The sequence below is a fragment of the Paroedura picta genome, chromosome 12 (genome assembly GCF_049243985.1).
Source record: "Paroedura picta isolate Pp20150507F chromosome 12, Ppicta_v3.0, whole genome shotgun sequence".
Taxonomy (NCBI): domain Eukaryota; kingdom Metazoa; phylum Chordata; class Lepidosauria; order Squamata; family Gekkonidae; genus Paroedura; species Paroedura picta.
Genome location: NC_135380.1, coordinates 45823854 through 45847518, shown reverse-complemented (window position 1 = coordinate 45847518; position 23665 = coordinate 45823854). Strand labels below are relative to the sequence as shown.

The following is a 23665-nucleotide window of genomic DNA, read 5'->3' as shown; positions in this document are numbered from 1 at the left end:
TGATTCTACCTGCAGAGGAGAGGACACGCAGTAATGGGTTTAAACTTCAAGTACAACTATATAGGCTAGATATCAGGAAAAAAAATTTCACAGTCAGAGTAGTTCAGCAATGGAATAGGCTGCCTAAGGAGGTGGTGAGCTCCCCCTCACTGGCAGTCTTCAAGCAAAGGTTGGATACACACTTTTCTTGGATGCTTTAGGATGCTTAGGGCTGATCCTGCATTGAGCAGGGGGTTGGACTAGATGGCCTGTATGGCCCCTTCCAACTCTATGATTCTGTGATTCTATGATTCTATGATGATGATGATGATGATGATGATGATGATGATGATGATGATGATGATGATGATGATGATGATAACAATATATGACATTGGCACCCTTCCAGCTCAGCCTTCCATTTTCTACAGTGACTAACCAGAAGTTTAATAAATATGGGAAGATGATCACATGTTCCCAAAGGGTTCAGCTGCTCCTGCAATGTGAACCTCAAGCAAGTGAATTCTGACATTCTTAAGTCTGACCTTTGTAGGTCATCTTCTCCCCCACCCCCATCCATTAAACTTTGTTATGGCAGTGAAAATAAACATTCATTCTAAGGAATTTCTACTAATAAATGGACAACTTTAGAGGAATATCTGCTTGATCTACACAATATAGCCATACATAAGCCACTATGAGAATAGGGGGAGAGTTTTATCAAAGAATAGGCTTAGATGACAATAAATTGACCTACTCTAAATTCTAGAAGGACAGCCTTCTATATTATAATACCACAGAAGGACAGCATCACTCAAAAGACAAAAGGTATAAATAGATCAGGAGCCAAATTGATGAACATGACCTCTAGGCTATCTTTAGTGATCATAAATGGAAATAGCACCGTTGACTCCTACGGAGACTATACATATGTCTCCCCACAAGGTGCTAGTATGATTGATTATATTAAAATATGAACTTTGCTAAAATACTGGAGTTCAAAGATTTGGGAACATGTGATCATATTCCCATATTTATTTAAATATCTTTAGAGACTATATCAGATTCAAATATTGATCAAATATCAGATTCAAATATTGATCATATTGTCAATTAAGTAGAGATGGTCTAAAAATACAAATTTTAAAAAGAAATACAGCTACTACCCAGCTCTTATTGTTACAAGGAAATATAGACTGCTATTAAAGAGAGAAAAAACATCCATCTATGAAATTCATATATGACAAGGTGATTGCAACAGCAGAAGAAAAATCAACTACATTTCTCTGACATCTAACGCTAAGGGGAAAAGGCAACACTGTGACCCCAATACCAGCAACAATTTGGGGAAAGCATCTTGAAAATCTCTATAAGAAACATAATCTTGAATTCGATTTAGACTTTGACATTAATCTTGGTCAAATTCCACAATGGAAATCTGTAAATGCAATGGAATAATCAAAAATATCAGAAATTGAAAATCGAGAAAATCTTCTGTTCCTGATGCATTCCCTGAGAAATTATTATTATTATTTATTTGATTTTTATACTGCCTGTCCTGGTAGGGTCAGCTCTGGGCAGTAAACAATATAATATATACATATACAACAGATACAAAATTTAAAAATAATTTAAAACAGCTATAAAAAATGGTAATAATGACTTCTAATTTTAAAATATTCAGCGTCATCAGTCTAGTGTCTTCAATCTTCTGTTGTCGGAATCAAATCAGACAATGGTCTGGGTCACCCACAGTTATTGTTGGATTGTAAGATGGCCCCTGACTGGTGGAATAATAATGCTAATAAACAGATATAAAATCATTCCAGCTACACGGAGAACATCATTAATTGTTCCTATATATAGAACAGGTGACATAACTGACCCAAATAATTAGTGGCCAATTAGCCTGTTAGCCATAATAAGTAAACCAAGAATACTTGATGGGCATGGGGAAAAATTTTGGTAATGAGCAAGCAGGTTTCAGAAAGGGCCATTCTTGTATACATAATTGTTTTACCTTAGCCTCTCTGATATGCAAATGCATGCAAGGCATGTTGAGTATCTTATAGGCCACCTTTATTGAGTTAAAGGCTGCCTTTGATTCAGTTCCTCATACATGCTTATGGAACAAGTTAAATGCTATGAACATTCCAAAAAGACTCCTGAAACTAATAATGAACCTTTATTCTGAGAACTATGTATGTCAAAATAAGTCATGAAGGACAACTATCAAATCCCATACAAATATAGGATCATTTATTCAACTTGTAACTGAATGACTTCGCTCCAGGTCTACAGTATATATCCAAACATTCATCATGTGTTAATAGTCAGTGCTTGCTCTACTTTTTGCTGATAACCTTGTCTTGCTATCAAGGACCAAGATTGGATTAAAATGTTCCAATAAAGCCTTCATTTACTGTGAATTATTATTATAAATGATAGCAAGTCAAAACATGGTATTTACAAAATCAGTGAGAAGATCAAACAATACATGGAAAATTGCTATGCATAAATTCCAACAAGTCAACAATTTCAGATATGTTTGAGAAAATGGATGCTGGACTATTCATCTTTTTGTGATACTGCAAGATTAAGACTATCATAGCTGACTTGTCATAACACTGGCAAACTTTTTACTGTCTTTTTAAATAGCTGAATTTTTAGGTGTATGGCCTATGGGCTATTAAACCTTAATAAATGGAATGGAAGTGATATGGAGGTGACATCCCAGCCTGTGAGCACCCTCTCCTTCTCCATGACTCCCTCTAATCTCACTATGATTCTAAGAAACTCAGTATAGTACCATCAGGACACTTGTATATCCAGCTTGTATATACAGGGAAGAAGAAAAACCACCTGGCATAGGAAATGGAAGATCTTGGTTTCCAAAATACAAAGAGAGCAATGGAAAGGACAGGGGTAGCCATCATGGAGCACTGGTCTGCAACCCACTTCCAGAGGCTTCATGACTCACCGTTATGTCCTGACCCACAGGTTAGGCTCACACTTGCCTATGCTCTGGCTGCCCTCTCTTTGGGAAAAGCTGGACACCAGTGTTAACTGAAGTTGAACAGTTTGCGTATCCTGCCCATTCACAAATTCTTCTATGAAGATCCATTGCTTCCATTCTGCTGATTTTATTTCTCATCCAGATTTTCAGCCAATAGTCATGCTCCTCAGCAGTTCATATGAAGAGAAGAACTGTCCACTGGCGCTGGATCCACGCATAATGGTGCTGCTTTATGCCACCAGCTGATGACCCTATTGAACAGCAGCTGGCTGGATGCTACTCACAAGCAGGACATTGATGTAATGACTTGCCTTTGTTTGTATCAAGTATGTAGAGATATACTGCTTTTGTTCATGGAGGTTCCACTGAGCCACCAATGCTTTCCTTTAGCCCCTTTGCTTATCCTTAGGCATATATTAGCTAGAACTTAAAAAAAAATAAAAAGCTACCCTAAAAGCCTGGGACTGCAAAGGCAGCAAAACCCAAGAAGAACAGTTTCTGATGCCTCCAAAGGAGGAGGGAGGGAGGGAGGGAGGGAGAGATGGCGATGACTGGGAACAAAGGGCCAGGGAAATCAGACAATTTTTTCCCCTCAACTTGATCTCATCTTTTTCTTTGACGCCCCCACAGCTGGAGATGGAATAGCTATAGAGGAACAAGTCACGCAGGAAGGAAAGTGTGACTTTGGCAGAGAAAAAGCGAGAGAGAGAGAGAGAGGGGCACAGCCCATACTCTTTCAGCAACTGAGAGACACAGACATGCAGAGAAATGGGGTTTATTCTGCACTGACCGAAAAACTAATGACTACCCTTGACCCCAGCAGGTGCTGCTGTCGAATGCGCTTTTTGACGGTGTCCCCAAGGTTAATACACCCAGGGGGGAAATAGAGGAACAAAGCAAAAACCCATTTCAAAACACATCAACCTTTATGTATATTTTTTCCCTCCCTTGCCCGATTTTATAGCACAGAGGTGTCTTATCTCTTCAAGCCGGGCTGGTGGAAAATGGCCACATTCCCATCATTAGTTTATGCCTCGGGCGCTTTTGATGAATTTTCACATTTGGAGGCATGCAATAAGTGGAGGGTGGAGCAGAAACAATGGCTTTTTTGAAAAGGAATCTTTCTCTGGGAAAGCAGAGCTTAATGCCCCTCTTCTGTGTGCAAGCCATGCAATTTAGCAGGAGCCTGCTCTTAAAGGCCCACCAAAGGCTCACCCACACAACAAACACCCTGCAGCAAAGGAAGGCACAACAGAGAACTTCTGAGTCTTCTAGGCCAAAACACAGAGTGGACAAAAGCCACACGTTCATATCTGGTTCCATCACTCACAGATGATGCTGGCTGCAGAATCTACATGCAATCTGCCCATAGCTGGAACCTCCAGACAAGGCCTCCTGCACTCAGTGATGGGCACAAACTGGCTCACATGACAAAGTTCATCATGAATTTGGGCTGGTTCATGGTGTGCAGAGCAGTGTTGGTGAACTGAAGAGCCACCACAAACTTCTACAAATTTTAATTTTAAGGCAGTTTGTGGTGGTTCATGAAGAGCTGTTCCAGCTGCCCCATCTTGAAAAGGGTCTCTTACTGCCAGGAAGGGTGCAGAAAGAGACAACCAAACTGATGAAGGGCTAGAGAACCTTCCCTATAATGGAAGACAAAAGAGGCTGCAGCTTTTTAATCTGGGAACAAAACGATCAAGAGTCAGAGATGATCCTTCCTAGAATGTATCTGGGTGACGCACTAAAGATGGCTCAGGGCTGACAAAGCCTTTTAATACAATGGAACTCATTGCCACAAGATGTGGCTCCTAGTTTAGCATTATTCCCTTACAAAGTCATTGAACAAATTCTTGAAGTCAGCTACCACAGAGAAATGAAACCTCCATGTTGAGATGCAGAATACCTCTCAACACCAAACACTTCTTCCCTTCAGATGTACCTGGATGGTTGTTGCTGGAAATGGACTGATCTCTCTGTCGCTCTCTGTCTGTCTCTGTCTCTGTCTCTCTCTCTCTCTCTCTCTTTCTCTTCGTGAACAGTATTACCCCTCCCTTCAGCCTACTGCCTGCACTTCCCTGGATCACAGCCTGTTGAAGTCCCTGGAAAAGCTTCCACAATGTAAAGACCTTTGGCTGAAGTCCAACAAGCACATTTGTCCCATCAAACAGACCCTGCCAACAGATGGGTGAGCCCAAAGAGAAGCCCGGGGGGGGGGAGCCATAAAGGAGTATGGAGAACTGGAGGGGAAATTTAATTATTTAAACATAGTGGATTTAATACCCTTGCCACTATGAACGGGTGTAACTCCACCGCGATCAATGAGGCTGACGTACAGCTGCAGCCCAGGACTTTTTCTCCTTGTCTCATAATACTAGGGGCACTTCCGCACATTGAAAAAATGGCATTACGCCAGTGTAATGGCGTAGCACTAAATATTATCGCACCTCTGGCCATTCCTCACCTTCTTGTCATCTCGGAGCAGTCCGCCACCTTTTTGTGCTTCTTACACTCCACAAGCACTGCTGGAAATGGCAGAAGAGAGCAACGTGGTTTATACGTGACTCTCTTCTGCCTGTTAATCAAGTCAGGCAACCAATCCCCTTTCTCCTTTTTTTAAAGGTCTTGCAATGCCCACCAATTTTTTAAAATTAATATTTCTCTGTTGAAACACCTACGCATCTAAACATAATCATAGATGCATAGTATTTAAAAGGGTGCCATATAGAGGATGGAGCAGAATTGTTCTCTCTTGCCCCAGAGGGACAGGCCAGAACGAATGGGATGAAATTAATTCAAAAAAAATTCCATCTAAACATCCGGAAGAAGTTCCTGACAGTTAGAGCGGTTTCTCAGTGGAACAGGCTTCCTCAGGAGGTTGTGGGTTCTCCATCTTTGGAGATTTTTAAACAGAGGCTAGATAGCCCTCTGACGGAGAGGCTGATTCTGTGAAGGTTTAAGGGGGTGGCAGGTGACAGTGGATGAGCAATAGGGATGTGAGTGTCCTGCACAGTGCAGGGGGTTGGACTAGATGACCCATGAGGCCTCTTTCAACTCTATTATTCTATGATTCTAGTGCTTTTTGAATGCTACCCCTTATGGAATCAGGAGTCTTGAATCATTTAAAAATTCATCTTGTTCCTGATTTTGAAGGGGGGGGGACTGTAGAGAGGCATGCTTTGTGTGACAAACATCTTGGATGCTTTAGGATGCTCTTGGATGCTTTAGGATGCTTACGGCTGATCCTGCGTTGAGCAGGGGGTTGGACTAGATGGCCTGTATGGCTCCTTCCACCTCTATGATTCTATGATTCTATGATTCTATGACAACTTTGGGGGGGAATTTTTTTTGGCGTTGCCTGAACACTTGTACACCTAGTTGTTGTTCCAGGCAATTGCTTAAAAAAAATCCCATCCCCGGGAGCAGGGAGAGGGAGGCGGGTGCAAGGGCGGGACTTTGGAGACATAGATAGCTCTTCTTTGCCTCCATACATTACTTTAGCGTGTCGTGTGCTGGTTGTCCGCTGGGGTAAGTGCTTTTAGTTTGGGGAATCCACTTTATGTGATTCCCCAACTAGCGCATTAAAATGGAGGATGTAGCCAGCCATTTGCTGCTTGGACGCTGGTTGGCGATGTCATGCAGAGGGGCCAGAATATAATGACTACATAAGCATTTCACTACATTTAATAGGTGTGGAAAGGCCCTAGAACTCGGGGGCATCCAATGAAAGCTGATGGGCAACAGATTCACAACAGACAAAAGGAAATACTTCTTTTACACAAGGAGCAATTAAAATGTGGAATTCACTGCTGGAGGAGGTAATAGCTAAATTTGATGGAGGACAGGTCGATCAGTGGCTACTAGCCATGATGATTAAAGGAAACCTCCACCCTTGAAGAGGGTTCAGTCAACCCCTGAAACCTTGTACTAGGAAGCAAGATCAGGGGAAGGCCTGGGCTTCAACGCTTTGTTGTTGGACCTCTAGATGAATTGGTTGGCCACTGTGTGAGAGAGGATGGTAGCCTAGAGGGAAACTGTCTTATATTCTTGGGACTCTTTTCCTCAGTACAGCCAATGTAGCAGGTGGGCTGGTATGAAGAAGAAGAAGAAGAAGAAGAAGAAGAAGAAGAAGAAGAAGAAGAAGAAGAAGAAGAAGAAGAAGAAGAAGAAGAAGAAGAAGAGTTGGTTCTTATATGCCGCTTTTCCCTACCCAAAGCGGCTTACAGTTGCCTTCCCATTCCTCTCCCTACAACAGACACCCTGTGAGGTGGGTGAGGCTGAGAAAGCCCTGATATCACTGCTTGGTCAGAACAGTTTTATCAGTGCATTGGTGAGGCCAAGGTCACCCAGCTGGCTGCATGTGGGGGAGTGCAGAATCGAACCCGGCATGCCAGATTAGAAGTCTGCACTCCTAACCACTACACCAAACTGGCTCTTGCACATGAGATTGGTGGCCATGGCTCCAGATGTTCCCTGGGGCTTGGCCAAGCTTCTTTTTCTGGCACACATGGGAATGCACTCTTGATGTAGAGCTAGGCAAAAGCTGGGAGTGGTGGCTTCAGATAGTACATATTTTAGAAGGTGGAGTCCAAATCAGATACTTTAGAAAGACTAGTTGGAGCAACACCTAACAGATTTTTCTTTGCCACCCAGCAAGCCTTTAGATTTGGATCCTAAACAAAGGAGCATTCCACACAATAATTTGACCACTGACCAAGACCCTTCGGGGTCAAAACACATTTGGTCCATTCTGTCATATGCAGTTAGACATGTGTTGTTTTAACTATGTTTTAATAACTGAATCAGTGCATATAAATATTTGTAAAGGTTTTTTAATATTCTTGCTGCAGCTCAACCTTTGCTCGCCAACTCATCTTGTTGCTCTGCTCCTACAGGCACCCTCCTCTTCTCTCATTACACTGAGCCCAGTTAGACTCCTAGAATCCTTGAGTGGGAAGGAGCCAGACAGGCCATCTAATCCTACCCCCTGCTCAGTACAGGATCAGCCTCAGGCATCCAGGAGAAGGATCTGTCCAGCCGCTGCTTGAAGATCACCAGTGAGGGGGAGCTCCCCACCTCCTTAGGCAGCCCCTTCCACGGCTGAACTAGACTCCTAGAATCCTAGAGTGGGAAGGGGCCATCCAGGCCATCTAGTCCCACCCCCTGCTCAATGCAGGATCAGCCTCAAGCATCCAGGAGAAGGATCTCTCCAGCCGCTGCTTGAAGACCACCAGTGAGGGGGAGCTCCCCACCACCTTAGGCAGCCCATTCCACTGCTGACCTACACTGACTTTGAATTTCCCCCCTAAATTTTCCTCCCTTATATCTAGCCATTCTATATGTAGTTTATGTGGGAAATAATTCTCTGTGCGATGTCTCCTGATTTGAGAATCTAACAGGAATCTCTCTTCACGATAGAGTTAGTGAGTATGTAGACCAGATGTTGTCTCAAGCGGTCTGCTGCCTACCTGGTGCAAGGATCTAGGATGTCACAGAACGGCTGGACAGGCTCATCAAGCCCGGAGATCATTACCCCTTCCTTCTCATCCATGTAGGAACAAATAATACTGCCCAGCAGAACATGGAACATATTAAGAAATACTTGGATTTGGGGGAAAAGGTAAAGGACCTGGGAGCACAGGTTGCATTTTCATCAGTCCTTCCAGTAAGTAGTCGTGGCGTAGGAAGAGAGAGAAAAATCAAGCAAGAAAATGACTGGCTACATCACTGGAGTCGTCAGGAATGGTTTGGATTTCTGGATAATGGTCTACAATGTCAGCATGAGGGGCTACTATCAGGTGATGGTGTGCACCTCACAAGGGATGGAAAAGGTATTTTGGGGAGAACACTTGCACATCGGCTGAAGAGGGCGTTACACTAAATACAAAGGAGGAGCAAGACGTAAATTCAGAACCTGGTGTGATGGCAAGAACTGAAGATGGGAAGATTGCAAAGCTACAGGGAATGGCACATAAGCAGGGAACTACTAACTTGCAAGGAAGTTCAATAACCAAAACCATGGGGCACACAAAGGATGGATTATGACGTCTCTACACCAAGGCACAGAGTATGGGAAACAAGCAGGAGGAACTAGTAGTCATAATAGAGGAAGGGGGCTATGACCTAATAGGAACCACAGAAACTTGGTTGGATAATGCTCACAATTGGAATACTAGAATTGAGGGGTACAATCTATTCAGAAGGGACAGACAAGAAAAGAAGGGGGGAGAACTAGCAATATATGTTAATAATCTTTATACTTGTGAAGAAATACAGGTACCTGAGTGTGAAAGTTCAGTTGAGTGTATTTGGGTAAATATAAAAAGAGTAGGAAATGAGAGGGGTATTATTGTGGGGGTCTGCTATAGACCACCAAGCCAGTCAGAGGATTTGGATGAGATACTCCTAGGCCTTTTGAACTTGTCCATAAAGTTTTCATGGCAAAGATACTGGAGTGGTTTGCCATTTCCTTCTCCAGTGGATCACCTTTTGTCAGAGCTCTCAGCTATGACCTGTCCGTCTTGGGTGACCATGCACTGCATAGCTCATAGCTTCACTGAGCTACGCAAGACCCTTTGCCACAACAAGGCAGCGATCCTTGAAGGGGATTAGGCTCAAACTGAAGAAAGTAGGGAAAAGCACTAGGCCAATCAGGTATGAACTAAATCATATCCCTAACGAATATACAGTAGAGGTGACAAATAGATTTAAGGAATTAGGTCTGATAGACAGAGTGCCTGAAGAACTATGGATGGAGGTTCGCAACATTGTACAAGAGGTAGCAACTAAAACCATCCCAAAGAAAAAGAAATGCAAGAAAGAAAAGTAGCTCTCTGAGGAAGCTTTACAAATAGCTGAGGAGAGAAGGGAAGTGAAAGGCAAGGGAGAAAGATACACCCAACTGAATGCTGAATTCCAGAGAAAAGCTAGAAGAGATAAGAATGCCTTCTTAAATGAACAGTGCAAAGAAATAGAAAAAAAACAATGGAATAGGGAGGACCAGAGATCTCTTCAAAAAAACTGGAGATATGAAGAGAACAGGAAAGGAAAGGCGACTGTAAGCCGCTTTGAGTCTCCTTCGGGCAGAGAAAAGCGGCATATCAGAACCAACTCTTCTTCTTCTAAGCGGTTGCCATATAGAGGATGGAGCAGAGTTGTTCTCTCTTGCCCCAGAGGGATGGACCAGATCCAATGGGATGAAATTAATTCAAAAGAAATTTCGTCTAAACATCCAGAAGAAGTTCCTGACAGAGCGGTTTCTCAGTGGATCAGGCTTCCTCGGGAGGTGGTGGGTCTTTGGAAATTTTTAAACAGAAGCTGGATAGCCTATTTGATGGACTTAGATTTCAGTCTAAATGTGCATAGGATTGCACTGTGACTCTGCATAGGATTAGACTGTGACTCCAGTGAACCTCTGTGCCTGCATATGTATACCACAAGAAGCTGGAGCAAGCATTTCTGAATTGGATTCCTTCAGTCCTTAAGCAAGGCACACAGCTATCCTGGTACCTTCTAAGTATTAGGGAAATGGGACTGCCAGTAAGCTTCACTTAAAAAAAATCTAATTCTGTGGACAAATCCAGAACCGGAACCAGTTCCAATTCCCTCTCCCCCAATACCTCTCAGCAACAGTAAATGTTCTCTGGATTTGCAAACATTTGCTATTTGATATCAGCATCTGCCAAGCTGTAACGTTTTATTAGGAGTCAAAATACCTTACAGCTAAGACAGCATTTAATAAAAAGACAACTTCTAAACATCAGTCAGGCAGTCAGTCATCTAATTATAAAAGATCCTCTTGAAAACAAAGGGGGAGAAATTCCAGTCAAATTTTTATATCTGGCTGCAATTTGGAAATGTAACATTTGACATGTGACATTTTGATATCAAGCTCTGAATTTTGGGAGCTGTTCTTGTAAAACATTTAATCTGTACAGACAGGTAATGCTTCACCGCGGCAGACGGGGAATGGCAATTCCCTAATGCATGAGGTTGTCGCTTTGTGTTATCTTGTGCTCCTGCCCAGCTTTGCTGAGTGTGGCTCTTGGAACCAAGTTGCAAGGGGATGACATCACAACGTGGGTTTTGTACTATGAGACATTACCAGAGGGAGAAGAGAAGGAGACTCAAGTCTGCCATTTCCTGCAGTCGCCGCGCATGTGTGTACACAGCAAATGGGAGTCTATGTCCACAAAGACACGTAGGGATTCCAATAAGCCCACAAAGTGCAGCCAAACAGAAACTTAATGAAATAAGGCCGCAACCCACCCATAAAGCAGAAAAGATTAGACTTTTTCTTCTCATTTCATTTTTCCGCCTAACTATGCCATCTTTTTTAAAGAAAGAAATGTGCCTTTGTTTTCATGCTCAGTTCTGTTTATTTTAACAACACCTATACATCCTCAAAGTACACAAAATCAGAGGCCCAAATTACATGGGCGGCAGAGTCCAATTTTACATCGGCTGCCCTCTCCGGGAGCCTGGATCATGCGACAACAACAGGCGTGAGATTATGAAAAACTTCGGTGCTCGGAGGGGGGAGGGGCAGGGAGAAAGGGGGGTGACAAGAAGGGGAGAGGAGAAGCAAGGAAGATGAGCCAGCGGAGAGGGAGAGGGGAGCATTTAAAACTCTTTAACCAAACATCCGAAGGCAAAGTTGGATCTGTCAGCCAATTTCCCAAGCTGACGGCAAAGCTCCCATTAAATAAAATAACTGGAGAGAAATGGGGGAGGAGCATCCTGCCTGCATTCCATCATTCTGGGTGCCTGCCTGCCTGCCCGCCCTGATTCTTCCCTTCCCCTAAAAGCCCAGTTCAAATGACACATAGGTTTGCTACGGCGTATCAATGCCTCCTATTCATCCCACGCTGCAGGAGGGCTGGTCTTGCAATGTCATCTTTAAAGGGATGGAGGGGTAAGGATGACGGGAAGTGGGAGGGGGGAGAAGGAAAGGGAGGGAGGCTGGAGGGGGGGAGGAAAACCGGGGCAAGTAGAGAAAAAATTGGAAGCAAATGGTCCATGAACTAAACTATGATGCACGGCTATCGATGCCGCAAATGGTTTATTCATCCGGGTTGATATTGTTGTGCCTGGGACTGAATGGAGTCTTTTCAGGGTGCCCATATGAAGTTAAAGCAAGTAAATTTCTATCTTTCTCAGCATTAGATGCCTCATTGCTCCTCAATCAGGCCTCACAGAGGCAGAAAATAGCTCAACCATCTGTTTTCAAATCCCTCCGGCTGGCAGGTCTTTGGGGGGTTTTCACGGGGAGGGGGGAATGTGATGGCCAGTGGGGGGGATTAGGTGGAAGATTCGCAGAAACTTAGCACCCACAATCTCTTTTCCTGTTCTCCTGGTGCTGCCTACCTTCCTCTATTGCTCCTGGAGACAGATTTCAGAAAAGCAGACGTCTTGTTTTGTTTTGTTTTGTTTTTTGTCCACAAAGATTCATACTTGTGGTTCGAAAAGGAGGGGATGACGGTCACAAATGAAGGTGCTCTCTCCCTGTCGATGGGGTGCGGCCGAGGTTGGGACCAGTCCTGACTTATCCTACAGCCCTGAGACGTATGAATGTACCTCAAAGGGGGAAGATGGGCAGCCTGGCAGCCTGGAGCCTTTCACAGCCAAGGAAGGAACCATCCCCTGAGACACAGGCACAGAGTCTGCCACGGCTGCTAGGAAACAGAGCCCAGTTCTGCACAGACGCTATGCCACTGAGACTCGCTAGCTCACAACTGTCTGGACTGACTGTTCAGCACAGAGGTGGAGACTCACGCATGCTTGCACAGGATTGTCAAACAACACCTGTGTTAGAATGTAGAACATAGGTTGCTGGGACACCAAATTTGACCCGGCCAGCTTTTGGACTCCCGGTCAGGTTTCACCAGAAGAGTTTTCCCAGAAGAGTAGACCATGCCCCACTCTGCTCTGAAGCTCATCTTGTTACCTCCCTGGTGTCAACACTCAGGCCCTGACCTGGATGGGTCCAGGCTAGCCCAATTGTGCAAGATCTCACGGACAGCCCTTCCTCCACCAGCACCAGCACCACACTCAGGGCAAGGCAGGGGCTGGACGCCATCATAGGGGTTTCCACAGCAGAAATCACCTCCAGCAGGGAGCAAAATATCCAAGTATCATCCCTCATCATGTAGGAAACCAAACACAATTAAATGACCATTTTCTTAAATGGTATCCTCAGATCAGCTGCCTGAAAACAGATGGTCTCGTGTGCTGTTAAAGCCTGAAGGGGGGAAAAATTGGGGGAGCCTCCTGCTCTCTTTTGCCCCAGAGTACTTTTTTCAGTTTTTCCAAGAGAAAAATCAGAGGAGTTTCCAGGCAGCTCTGAAAGAAACAAAAAACTCCAATAAAATAACTTCTCATCTGGAATGAGTGAAATGCTTTTTAGAACAAGGTTTTACTCACTCAAAATGTTTAGCATACAGGGTTTTATTTAAGAATCCGCAGCATTTTAAAAAATATAAAATTCATGTGCATGCGGTAGACACAAATGGTATTTTCAGGGATCTGTTTGTTGTTTAAATGTGGCTAATTTTGTCAGTCATTAATGTACTGCATTGGCATGACAGCACACAACTGAAAAGTTCAGTTTTACAAAGGCAATACTCAAATTTGCTACTAGTACTATTGCTGTGATTAGAGGAAAACTGGAGAAGACAGACATTCCCAATAAATACATTTTGAGTTGAGTGAGAATATTCCATCCATGGAAAACTGAACAACTTCTGTCTTTTGATATTCTCTATAAGAGCCTGCAGGGAAATAAAATGATCCAAGGAGATCCTCCCCTGCCCTTAGAAATGGTACATTTTTAGTGTGTTTTGAGCTGTAATAAAATGATTCAATGACCTCATATCCTGTTTGTCATGGTGAAAGTCTTTTCTCACGTCAGCACCAGGTTTTTGGAGTTTGGCCGTGGAGAGAAGCAGAGAGAAGCAGAAAAGTGACTGTACCTACCGAGGCATGCCCAGTATGACATCTCTAGAAATATCACTCTGTTGTGCATGAGACTGAAGTTGCAGGTAATTTAGCCACCCCAGGAATAATGGAAAGTGTTGACCACGGAGCATATGGCTATAATGATTTCCTAGCATATTCAGATGGGTCGCCTCATTAATCTGAAGCAGCAGAACAAAGTTTGAGTCCAGGGGCACCTTTAAGAGCAACAAAGTTAATTCTGGGGATAAATTTTCATGTGCATGCACATGGTATCTGAAGAAGTATGCATGCACATGAAAACTTATACCCAGAATTAAACTGGGTGTATTCCTAGCATATGTTGCCCAATATTCCTAGCATATGTTGCCCAAATCAAAAACAGCTCTGCTACTTTTGAATCCATGGTGTGCAGACCTGATTGACTACTGATCCTTCAGCTTGTGGGCTGATTCTCGCAATGAGGATGTGACAGAGTAGGCATTTCTGCACATAGATAAAAATAGCATTACGCCAGCCAAATGGTGCAAATAATTGCACCTCCCGGCCCCTCCCCACCTTTTTCCGCTTTTTTGTGCTTCTCGCCCTTCACAAGTGCTGCTGGAAATGGTGGAAGAGAGCAACAGAATTTATACACGACTCTCTTCCACCTGTCAATCAAGCCACACAGCCAATCCCCTTTCTTCACACTTTAAAGGTCCCGCAATGCCCACTAATTTTTTAATGCATAATTCTCCATTGCTATGCCAATGCATCTAATCATAGATGCCTATCACTTTTGGAACGCTTCCCCTTATGGAATCACGAGTATTGATAATTTAAAAAATTAATCTCATTCCTGATTTGGGGGAGGGGGACTTTAGAGAGACATGCTTTGTGCTACAATGTTGGGAAAAAATATTTCTGGCATCGCCTGAATGCTTATGATTATTATGATTATTATGATTATTATGATTATTATGATTATTATGATTATTATGATTATTATGATTATTATGATTACTAGGGGCAAAGCCCGTTGTCTCCAAGAATACAACGGGCGCTAGAGCTTGGCAGTGGGAAGAGGAAGGGGAGGAGTTGTCCAGTCTGTAAGGGTATGGGGTTGAAGGTGTGTGTTGTGTGGGAGGTTGTGGTGGGGTGGTGGCAAATGAGGCCATGGGTGTGGAGATATGGGTGTCAAGAACCTGTGGTGTGGAATGTTTGTTGAGTGTGGGAGAGGACTGACCTTTGGGAATTGTGGCATAGTGGTTACAGATGAGTTTTCCAGAGCCATGTCCTCAGATATGTGAAGGGAAACTCAGACTGGAGACTCTTCTTAGAGGAAGATTACATGGCAACCAATTCCTCCCAGTTCTGCGTCATTTCCCTTCTTGTGTGAATTAGGCCACATTCACCAAAATGCCCCTCTGCCCTAATACACATGGGGTAGTCACAGTACACAGGTGTCCACCCTGTTCCTTCTGTCTCCCATGTTTTCACTGTTGGTAAAATGTTATGTGCCCACATGCTTCTTTCATGGTTGCTCCTTAGAAGAACGGATTTTTGTACCCTATTGCTTACTACCCAAAGAAGTCTCAAAGCGGTTTACAAACAACTTTTCCATTCGTCTCTCCACAATAGTCAACCTGTGAGGTATGTGGGGTTGTGAGAGATCTGAGAGAACTGGGAATGGGCCGCAGTGACCTAGCAGGCGTCCAGTGTCTCAAAGGATTTTCCAATTGTCTTCCCTTTCTCTCCCCATAGCAGACTCCCCATGAGGGAGGTGGGGTAGCGAGCCTCACAGGGAAGCTGGCAACCCTAAGAGGAAGACTCTCTGTGCACAGCAGTCTTGACCTTGGTAAGGTTTTTTATACTGTTTTTTTTTTTTGCCAGGCCAAGGTTATTTGCCAGGCCAATAAGTCATTTCAGACACTATATGTCTCCAGACATTTACTTGTTCTCATCCCCTTTGGCAGTCCTGCTGACCTCCTCTCCCTGTGGTGGTCAGGAGCAGACTGGCAGCCAGACTGGGCTGGGTGAATGGAATTTTGGTCTGTCCTGGTGAGGGGCCAATAGGAAGGCGCTTTGCGCACCTCCCCATTGGCTGCTTGGCCCTGGATGGACACTCGGAGGGCCCAATCAGGAGCTGCTTCGCGGCTCCGGATTGGGCCCTCTGAGTTTTTATCCTGGACAGGGCCCGCCCTAACTCCTCCCCAGGTGGCCTTACCCTTTTATTTAACCGCAGGAGCGGTTAAAGATTATGATTATTTAGAGTTGTATGACCGCTGCTATTGGAGAACCAACTTGCAGCGGTTTAAACATTTCAAATACAAATCATTAAACCATTACAATTCCTTATTAAAACCCCCATAAACCAATACTCATTTTCAAAGATGGTGATATAATAACTGTTCCCACACAGGCTACTGGGTGGAAGGCAGGCATATGGATGATTGGGCACAGGATAGATCAGTCTGGGTATCTGGGCCAGTCTAGTACTGACCTCTATCCCCAGACCACCCCCCGGCCTCAGACAAACGCCTGGTGGAAGAATTCCGTTTTGCAGGCTCTGCAGAACTCAGAGAGTTCTGACAGGGCCCTCAGTTCTTCAGGGAGCTCGTTCCACCAGGTAGGGGCCAGGACTGAACAGGCCCTGGCTCTTGTTGAGGCCAGACATGCTTCCCAGAGTCCTGGGATCATCAGCAGAGTCTCAACTTCATTTGGTCACGAACCTCCTGCAAGAAGTGTGGGTTGCCGACGCAAGTGGGAACTACCAATCAAAAGCTTGTAAAGGTCCTAATCCAGGTCCTACTCACACAAAGAGAACTGGGTTCAAATCCCCACTTGCCATGGGACTGACCCATTGACCTTGGGCTGGCCATCGTCTCTCGGCCTAACTTCCCTCACAGATTTGTTGTGAGGATGCAGTGGAGAGAAGGCTTTTTTGTATTGCCCTGAGCTTCCTGGAGGAAAGACAAAGAAAACGACTACTCGTGAACAAATGCTTCTAGGGACACCACTGGGAGGAGTGGGAAGTTCACACAGAATATGGAAGAACACCTTTTCTCTATTGTATTTACGCGTGATTTTTTTTTAATTAGTGGTTTTGGTTCTCTCTTTTCCTGTGTTAGTTTCACGGCCATGTTTGCATTGAGGACACATCTTGTGGGGCTTTGAAGTACAACTTGTACCGTACTTATGTGTGTAATGCTCCTCATTGTGCATAGCTGGGCAAGGCTAATCTGTGCCTGGTTTTTTACTTGTTCATGGGCACTTGCGTTTATCTGCCTTGTGACATGGCGTTGTGGGGAGGTTGTCCTGTCGCCTTGAACCAAAGGAACTAAGCCAAGAGGTAAAAATTGTTTACTGAAATCCAAATTACGTTGACAAATATATATCCAACACTCCAGTGTGAGGAACTGGAAAAGTCTGCAAGCCAACAAGCATAAAAGAGGCGGGGGGGGGGGGGGATTCAAGTTTTGCAGGTTGTGAGAATGAAGGCACAATGAGGGGGAGAGGGCAGCGTTTGAAGCAGCAACAACTGGGAATTTAAAAGCCATCCCCAACACAATTCCTCAAGGCCAGCTCCTCTCAGCTGTGGGTGAGCGATGGACTGGTAGTAAAGAAAATGACTGCAACCTTCTGATTGATCATATAGTTATTACAGATTATATAGTTTTACATCCCGTCCTGGTTCAAGTCTTTGGTTCTTACCAGGCAGAGAAAACAGCCTGTTCCTCTCTGGAATGTAGTTTTTAATAAGCTCTCTCACAAGACTAAAGTTTATTTCAGAGATGGGATTGTCCTTCTCAAGGTTGGAGAAATGGAAGAAGAGTGTGTCACTAACATTTATGTAAACCAGCAGGCGGGAGGAGGAGATCATGGAAGCAGCTTTTCAGAACCTGTCAGCAACTTTTCAGGGGGGCTGGCTTGGTGGCTGCAGGGTATTCCCATGGGATGTCCAAGGGGGTGGAAACCCCACGTTATTGGCTTGACCCGTCATCACCTTTCCCTGCCTCCAGTGGGAAGTTATTTAATCTCATGTAATTGTATTGTGTAGCCTCTTGTGGCACAGAGTGGTAAGGCAGCTGTCTGAAAGCTCTGCCCATGAGGCTGGGAGTTCAATCCCAGCAGCCGGCTCAAGGTTGACTTAGCCTTCCATCCTTCCGAGGTCGGTAAAATGAGTACCCAGCTTGCTTGCTGGGGGGTAAACGGTCATGACTGGGGAAGGCACTGGCAAACCACCCCGTATTGAGTCTGCCATGAAACCGCTAGAGGGTGTCACCCCAAGGGTCAGACATGACTCGGTGCTTGCATAGGGGATTACTTTACCTTTAATTGTATTGTGGTCCACACAGATTTGGGAACTCTCCTGTGTGTATATTTCTTCTGCAGTAAAAATATAAAAAGGTTTTTCTCTCAGTGTGGTTCATTGGGGATGGGCAAAAGAACCCTAATTTGACCATTTGGTTATCAGTTGCCAACCCCAGATTGGGAAACCCCTGGAGACTTTGGGGGCGGAGCCTGGAGAGGGACCCCAGCGGGGTATAATGCCATGGAAGCCACCCTCCCAAACAGCCATTTCCTCCAGGGGAACTGATTGTGATCAGTTGTAACCCCATGAGATTTAGGGGTCTCCTTGGAGCTCCCTGTCAGTCCAGGGAGCATTTTCACCCATCACCCAGAAGAACAAAACAAAGTAACTCGTTTTTCTCAGTCTGTTATTGCAGGCCTCTGGCACTCAAAACTGGACGCTCAACACAAACCAGGGCCATGAGGCTTTCTTCTCTCCACAGCATCTTCTGAGGCCAGTTCTTGACTGTGCAGTAGAGCTGATGCACAGGCATACTGGTATGCAAAGACTTGGCAAATCCAGCCCATCCAGTGGATGCTGATTGAAAGGAATCAATACTAAAGCAGTGGCTTGTGCAGAGATGCAACGGACAGTCTCCAAATGTTTTGCTGCATCTGTGCCTTGAGAACGACTCTATCCCCAGGGGATGTTCAGCAGACTGAGGTCAGTGGATCATGCAGATATGCAACAGGCCTCTTCCCCCATGAGATGGTATTTGGGGCTCAGAATAGCCTTGAAAACTTCTTGTGTCTTGACACACTAGGGGTTTTCTCGTGGGACAAAGTTTGGGAATGGCTGGCCTCTAAGGACCAGCCTATCACAGAGAACCATGCGGAATCCCTCCTCCATCTCCAGTCCCCCTCATCATCCCTTCCGCCATTGCTGACTCCTGCCCCCAACAAACGATTGTCTAATTAGCACTGATGGATCATTTAAGTAGCTTCCATGAGCATGGCAAGTCCAGCAGAGCATGAAGTGGAAAAGACAAGGGCCAGCAGGCGACCAACCCATCCGGCCCCATTAAGACGCAGCAAGAGCAGAGCCCAGCATTACATGACTGACAGCCATAGACACGGATGGATGGAGAGGGGCTGCGCGGCTTGCTCCATCCTGGGTGGGGGGTAGCAAACCCACACAAATAGGAATGGCCTGAAATGCCGGCCAACAGCAGCAGCACAGAAAAGGACGAAAGGAAAGACTAGGGGAGCTCTGAGCAGAATGAAATACCTTATTGGTCGTGACCGGATCCAGTGGCAGTCTATCCATGTAGCATATGCTCCAGGAGCCCATGGAGTCCCTTCTCACCCATTCACAGAATCACAGAATCATAGAGTTGGAAGGGGCCACACAGGCCATCTAGTCCAACTCCCTGCACAACGCAGGATCAGCCCAAAGCATCCTAAAGCATCCAACAAAAGTGTGTATCCAACCTTTGCTTGAAGACTGTTGTACTTGTAGTTTAAACCCATTACTGCGTGTCCTTTCCTCTGCAGCCAACGGAAACAGCATCCTGCCCTCCTCCAAGTGACAACCTTTCAAATACTTAAAGAGGGCTATCACGTCCCCTCTCAACCTCCTTTTCTCCAGGCTGAACATTCCCAAGTCCCTCAACCTATCTTCATAGGGCTTGGTCCCTTGGCCCCAGATCATCCTCGTCGCTCTCCTCTGTACCCTTTCAATTTTATCCACGTCCCTATTGAAGTGAGGCCTCCAGAACTGCACACAGTACTCCAGGTGTGGTCTGACCAGTGCCATATACAATGGGACTATGACATCTTGTGATTTTGATGTGATGCCCCTGTTGATACAGCCCAAAATGGCATTTGCCTTTTTTACCGCTGCACCACACTGCCTGCTCATGTTTAGCTAACAAATCCAATTGATGAGTGCAGCCAGTTGCCATAGCCAGAGTTGTGAGTCATGACCCTTCCAAGCCATTAGCCCCACACCAGAACCACGCATAGCGCAGCTCACCTGTCTCCCGGCTGCCCACTGGCACTCCCATGAACTTCCTGCCTGTGCCAGCAGGGCGAGGGAGAAGCTGAGGGCCACTGAGATCAGCTAATAAATGCAAAAACAGACCCATCTCCAAACCTCAAGCAATAAATTACATCATACAACAGCCCTGAGAAGGGTGAGCTGAGAAATCTTCAATCCCCACCCTCCAGTTTTTTGTTTTTGTGGGGATGTTGATGGGACTACCAGAGATCAATTCCCCTGGTGAAAATGGATGCCTTGGAGGGTCGCCTCTTTGTATTCCACTGAGGTTCCTGTCCTCACCAGGCTATGTTAGGAACTGAGCATGTGCATCACTCACTGAGCATATGTGCGGACCATAAGCTGCATAACTGTGAAGGTCCCCTTAGATATTGGGGCTAGGGGTGTGTGCTTCAGCTCGGTTCAGCCACCTTGGCAATCACTGCCACCACCACCCCTCCTTTCCACACTGTGGCGCTGACCTCCTACGTGCTGCTTCGGGCTTCGGTGATCACCGAGGCATCCAAACCGAACCGATCCGAACCAACCCAAACCGAGCCGAAGCGCCTGCACATCCCGCCAAGTTCAAGAGATGTTTTCAGCAGCTCAGGGCCCTGTTGGACTGCACTGGCTCAACCCTGGCCTTCCTTGGGAGCTCTCCTCGGTGCTGCAGAGGGCACCAATGACCCTGCTTCCTTGAGCTTCCTTGAGCTCTGCTGTAGCTCCATCACCATTCAGGCCTTGGGAGTACAGATCTTTGTAAGGAAAAGGTACTTCCCACTCTGCACAAATTCAGGGGCACTCTGACTTGGGCACCTAAAAAAGCAATTCTAAAAAAGCAATAACTAATATATAAAAGCCTACCTCTGCTCAGAGTTCACGCAAGTCCATGGGGGCTTCTAAAGCCATCACAACATGCGAGGGCTTGGAAACCCCCATTACAGTGCCGACTGTAAACATGCCTTGGGAATCAAGCACCTTCCCTGTTCTAGGGCTGCGTGGGGGCAGGTGGTGGGCTGGAGACAATGAGGCAAAGCAACTACAGAGATTGGCCTCCCAAATATAGCTGCTGTGATTTTTGCTCACCTTCCCACATTGCAGAGCTAGCTACAATGGTCTTTTATCGATGCCAAGGAGCACAGACATGCATAGAGTAAAAGACCACCAGTGAAGAATCTTAATGCAGCCACGGGATTGGTTGCAGCAAGGCAACCAACCAACTCCCTGTCAGGCAGTTGTGTCTGTGAGTGTGGGCACACCGAGAAGAGGCAGATGTATTATTTGCCCCCTGTTCATTCCCCCAATGAAGACCCAAAGGGGCTGATGTCATTCTCCCCTCCTCCATTTTATCCTCCTGTACGATAGGCCACGCTAGGGTTTACTCAGGGCTATTCCAAACAAATGGCCATAGAAACTCTCATATATCTCATACATTCTCTGAAACGTGCTCAGAGAAGTTGTGGTGCTATCCAGAAATTTTTTTGGCATAAAGGTGGGTGCAATGTCCTGGCAGCTCTCAGGCTGTCTACTGCAAAACTCCCAGCACTGATGATGTCTGGGGCTCTACTGGGTATCAATACCAGTATTTCCAGTTTAGAAAAGACATAGACTCAATTTTTAAGAACCTTACTCCTGGTGCCAACCAGTATTTCCAGTGCTTCATTCCAGGAATGCACTCTGACCAGACCAGAATATGGATATTATTATTATTATTATTATTATTATTATTATTATTATTATTATTATTATTATACTAGTAATCAAGCCCGCTGTACTTACAATACAGTGGGCACTAGATCATGTTCTTGCGGCCGGCGAGTCGGCAGGCTGCCGGATGCGGGACATGGCGGCCTGACGCGTCGGAGGTGCTTCGCGCCTCCCGACGCATCAGTCTGCCGGCAAGGGAGCAACTGCGAGCCGTGCTGTGCATGGCTCGCAATTGCTCCCCTGGCGGCGGGGCGGCAATCAGAGAGGGCGATGGTCTGTCCGGAGGAAGGGGCCAATCGGCACCCTTCCTCATCCCAGACAGAGCCCGCCCTAAGTCCTCCCCCAAGCACTTACGGCTTTATTTAGTCCGCGGCGCCCATGGCGCCGCGGGCGGGGGTTAAGATTTATTTTCTGCCACTCCCAAAATCAGCTCATGGAGGGTTACAATTGTCCTCAGCTAAAACCTTCCATAAAACCCATTAAAAATACATAGAATCATAGAATCATAGAGTTGGAAGGGGCCATACAGGCCATCTAGTCCAACCCCCTGCTCTACGCAGGATCAGCCCTAAGCATCCTAAAGCATCCAAGAAAAGTGTGTATCCAACCTTTGCTTGAAGACTGCCAGTGAGGGGGAGCTCACCACCTCCTTAGGCAGCCTATTCCACTGCTGAACTACCCTGACTGTGAAAAACTTTTTCCTGATATCTAGCCTATATCGTTGTACTTGAAGTTTAAACCCATTACTGCGTGTCCTCTCCTCTGCAGCCAACAGAAACAGCATCCTGCCCTCCTCCAAGTGACAACCTTTCAAATACTTAAAGAGGGCTATCATGTCCCCTCTCAACCTCCTTTTCTCCAGGCTGAGACATGACATGAAAACATAACAGCAGCACAGAAACATGGTGGTATTTACATAATCACCCATTCCCCCCCCCAATCTAATAACAGGGGTGGGAAGAGGGGGCCATCGATATCACCTGGCCTAGATGCTGCCGGGGGGGGGGCGTCCCAATCTTCTCCCCACCCTGGCCTCAACCATAGACCTGGCAGAAGAGCTCTAAACTTTCTCCCTTCACTTAAGTGTAGGACAATCCTTTTGTCAGACTTTCTTTATACAGCCCCTGGGTCAGAACTATGAATATCAATTTTTTCTAACATGAATCTTCTGGGAAATCAGTAACGAAGGGGGTGGCGTTGGAAGAGAAGCACCCGAGAGACTCTGCTTCCATGCAGTGATTATGCCCTGGAAGTTCTTCTCCCCCCATTATTATTACTCTGGTTCAGTTACAAAGATGGGTTTCTTTATGGTTTCTCAGCGCTCCAGATAAAATCGTGGTCATTACTGGCGCAGGGAATGTGGATAGCAAGACGCGTGCTAAAACAGACCTCCATTTTTCACATAAAATGTCCAGTCATGCTATAAATTATATTAAAAGCAATATGTGACATACTTTATGCCAATAAAGGTACTCTGAATCTGAATCTATGTGACATAGAATTAGCACCAAAATGCCATAAAAGAAATGTGGAAAGTAGCAGAAGGTAAAGATACACATACAGCATTTCACACAAACTTGGAGATTTGTGGCTCTCTGCTTCCCCCTCCCCACTTGCTAAATTTCTTTCTGATCCTAAAACCCCACTAAGATTGTAAAAAGACCCATCAGGATGGGGGACTATAAGAGCACAGGGGAGAT

General features: G+C 45.5%; 1 protein-coding gene across 3 annotated transcripts in view; it reads right to left on the bottom strand.

Moving 5' to 3' along the window:
• The window catches only part of ASS1 (argininosuccinate synthase 1), a 151307-nt gene that overhangs the window by 69276 nt on the left and 58366 nt on the right, over positions 1–23665 (bottom strand). The window contains exon 9 of one of the 3 annotated variants that reach the window (XM_077305234.1): positions 18260–18316. The exons of the other annotated variants lie outside the window; for them this stretch is intronic. Within the exon in view, the coding sequence (XP_077161349.1) occupies positions 18260–18316 (57 nt within the window). The remainder of the gene's footprint in view (positions 1–18259; positions 18317–23665) is intronic. 3 annotated transcript variants of the gene reach the window in all.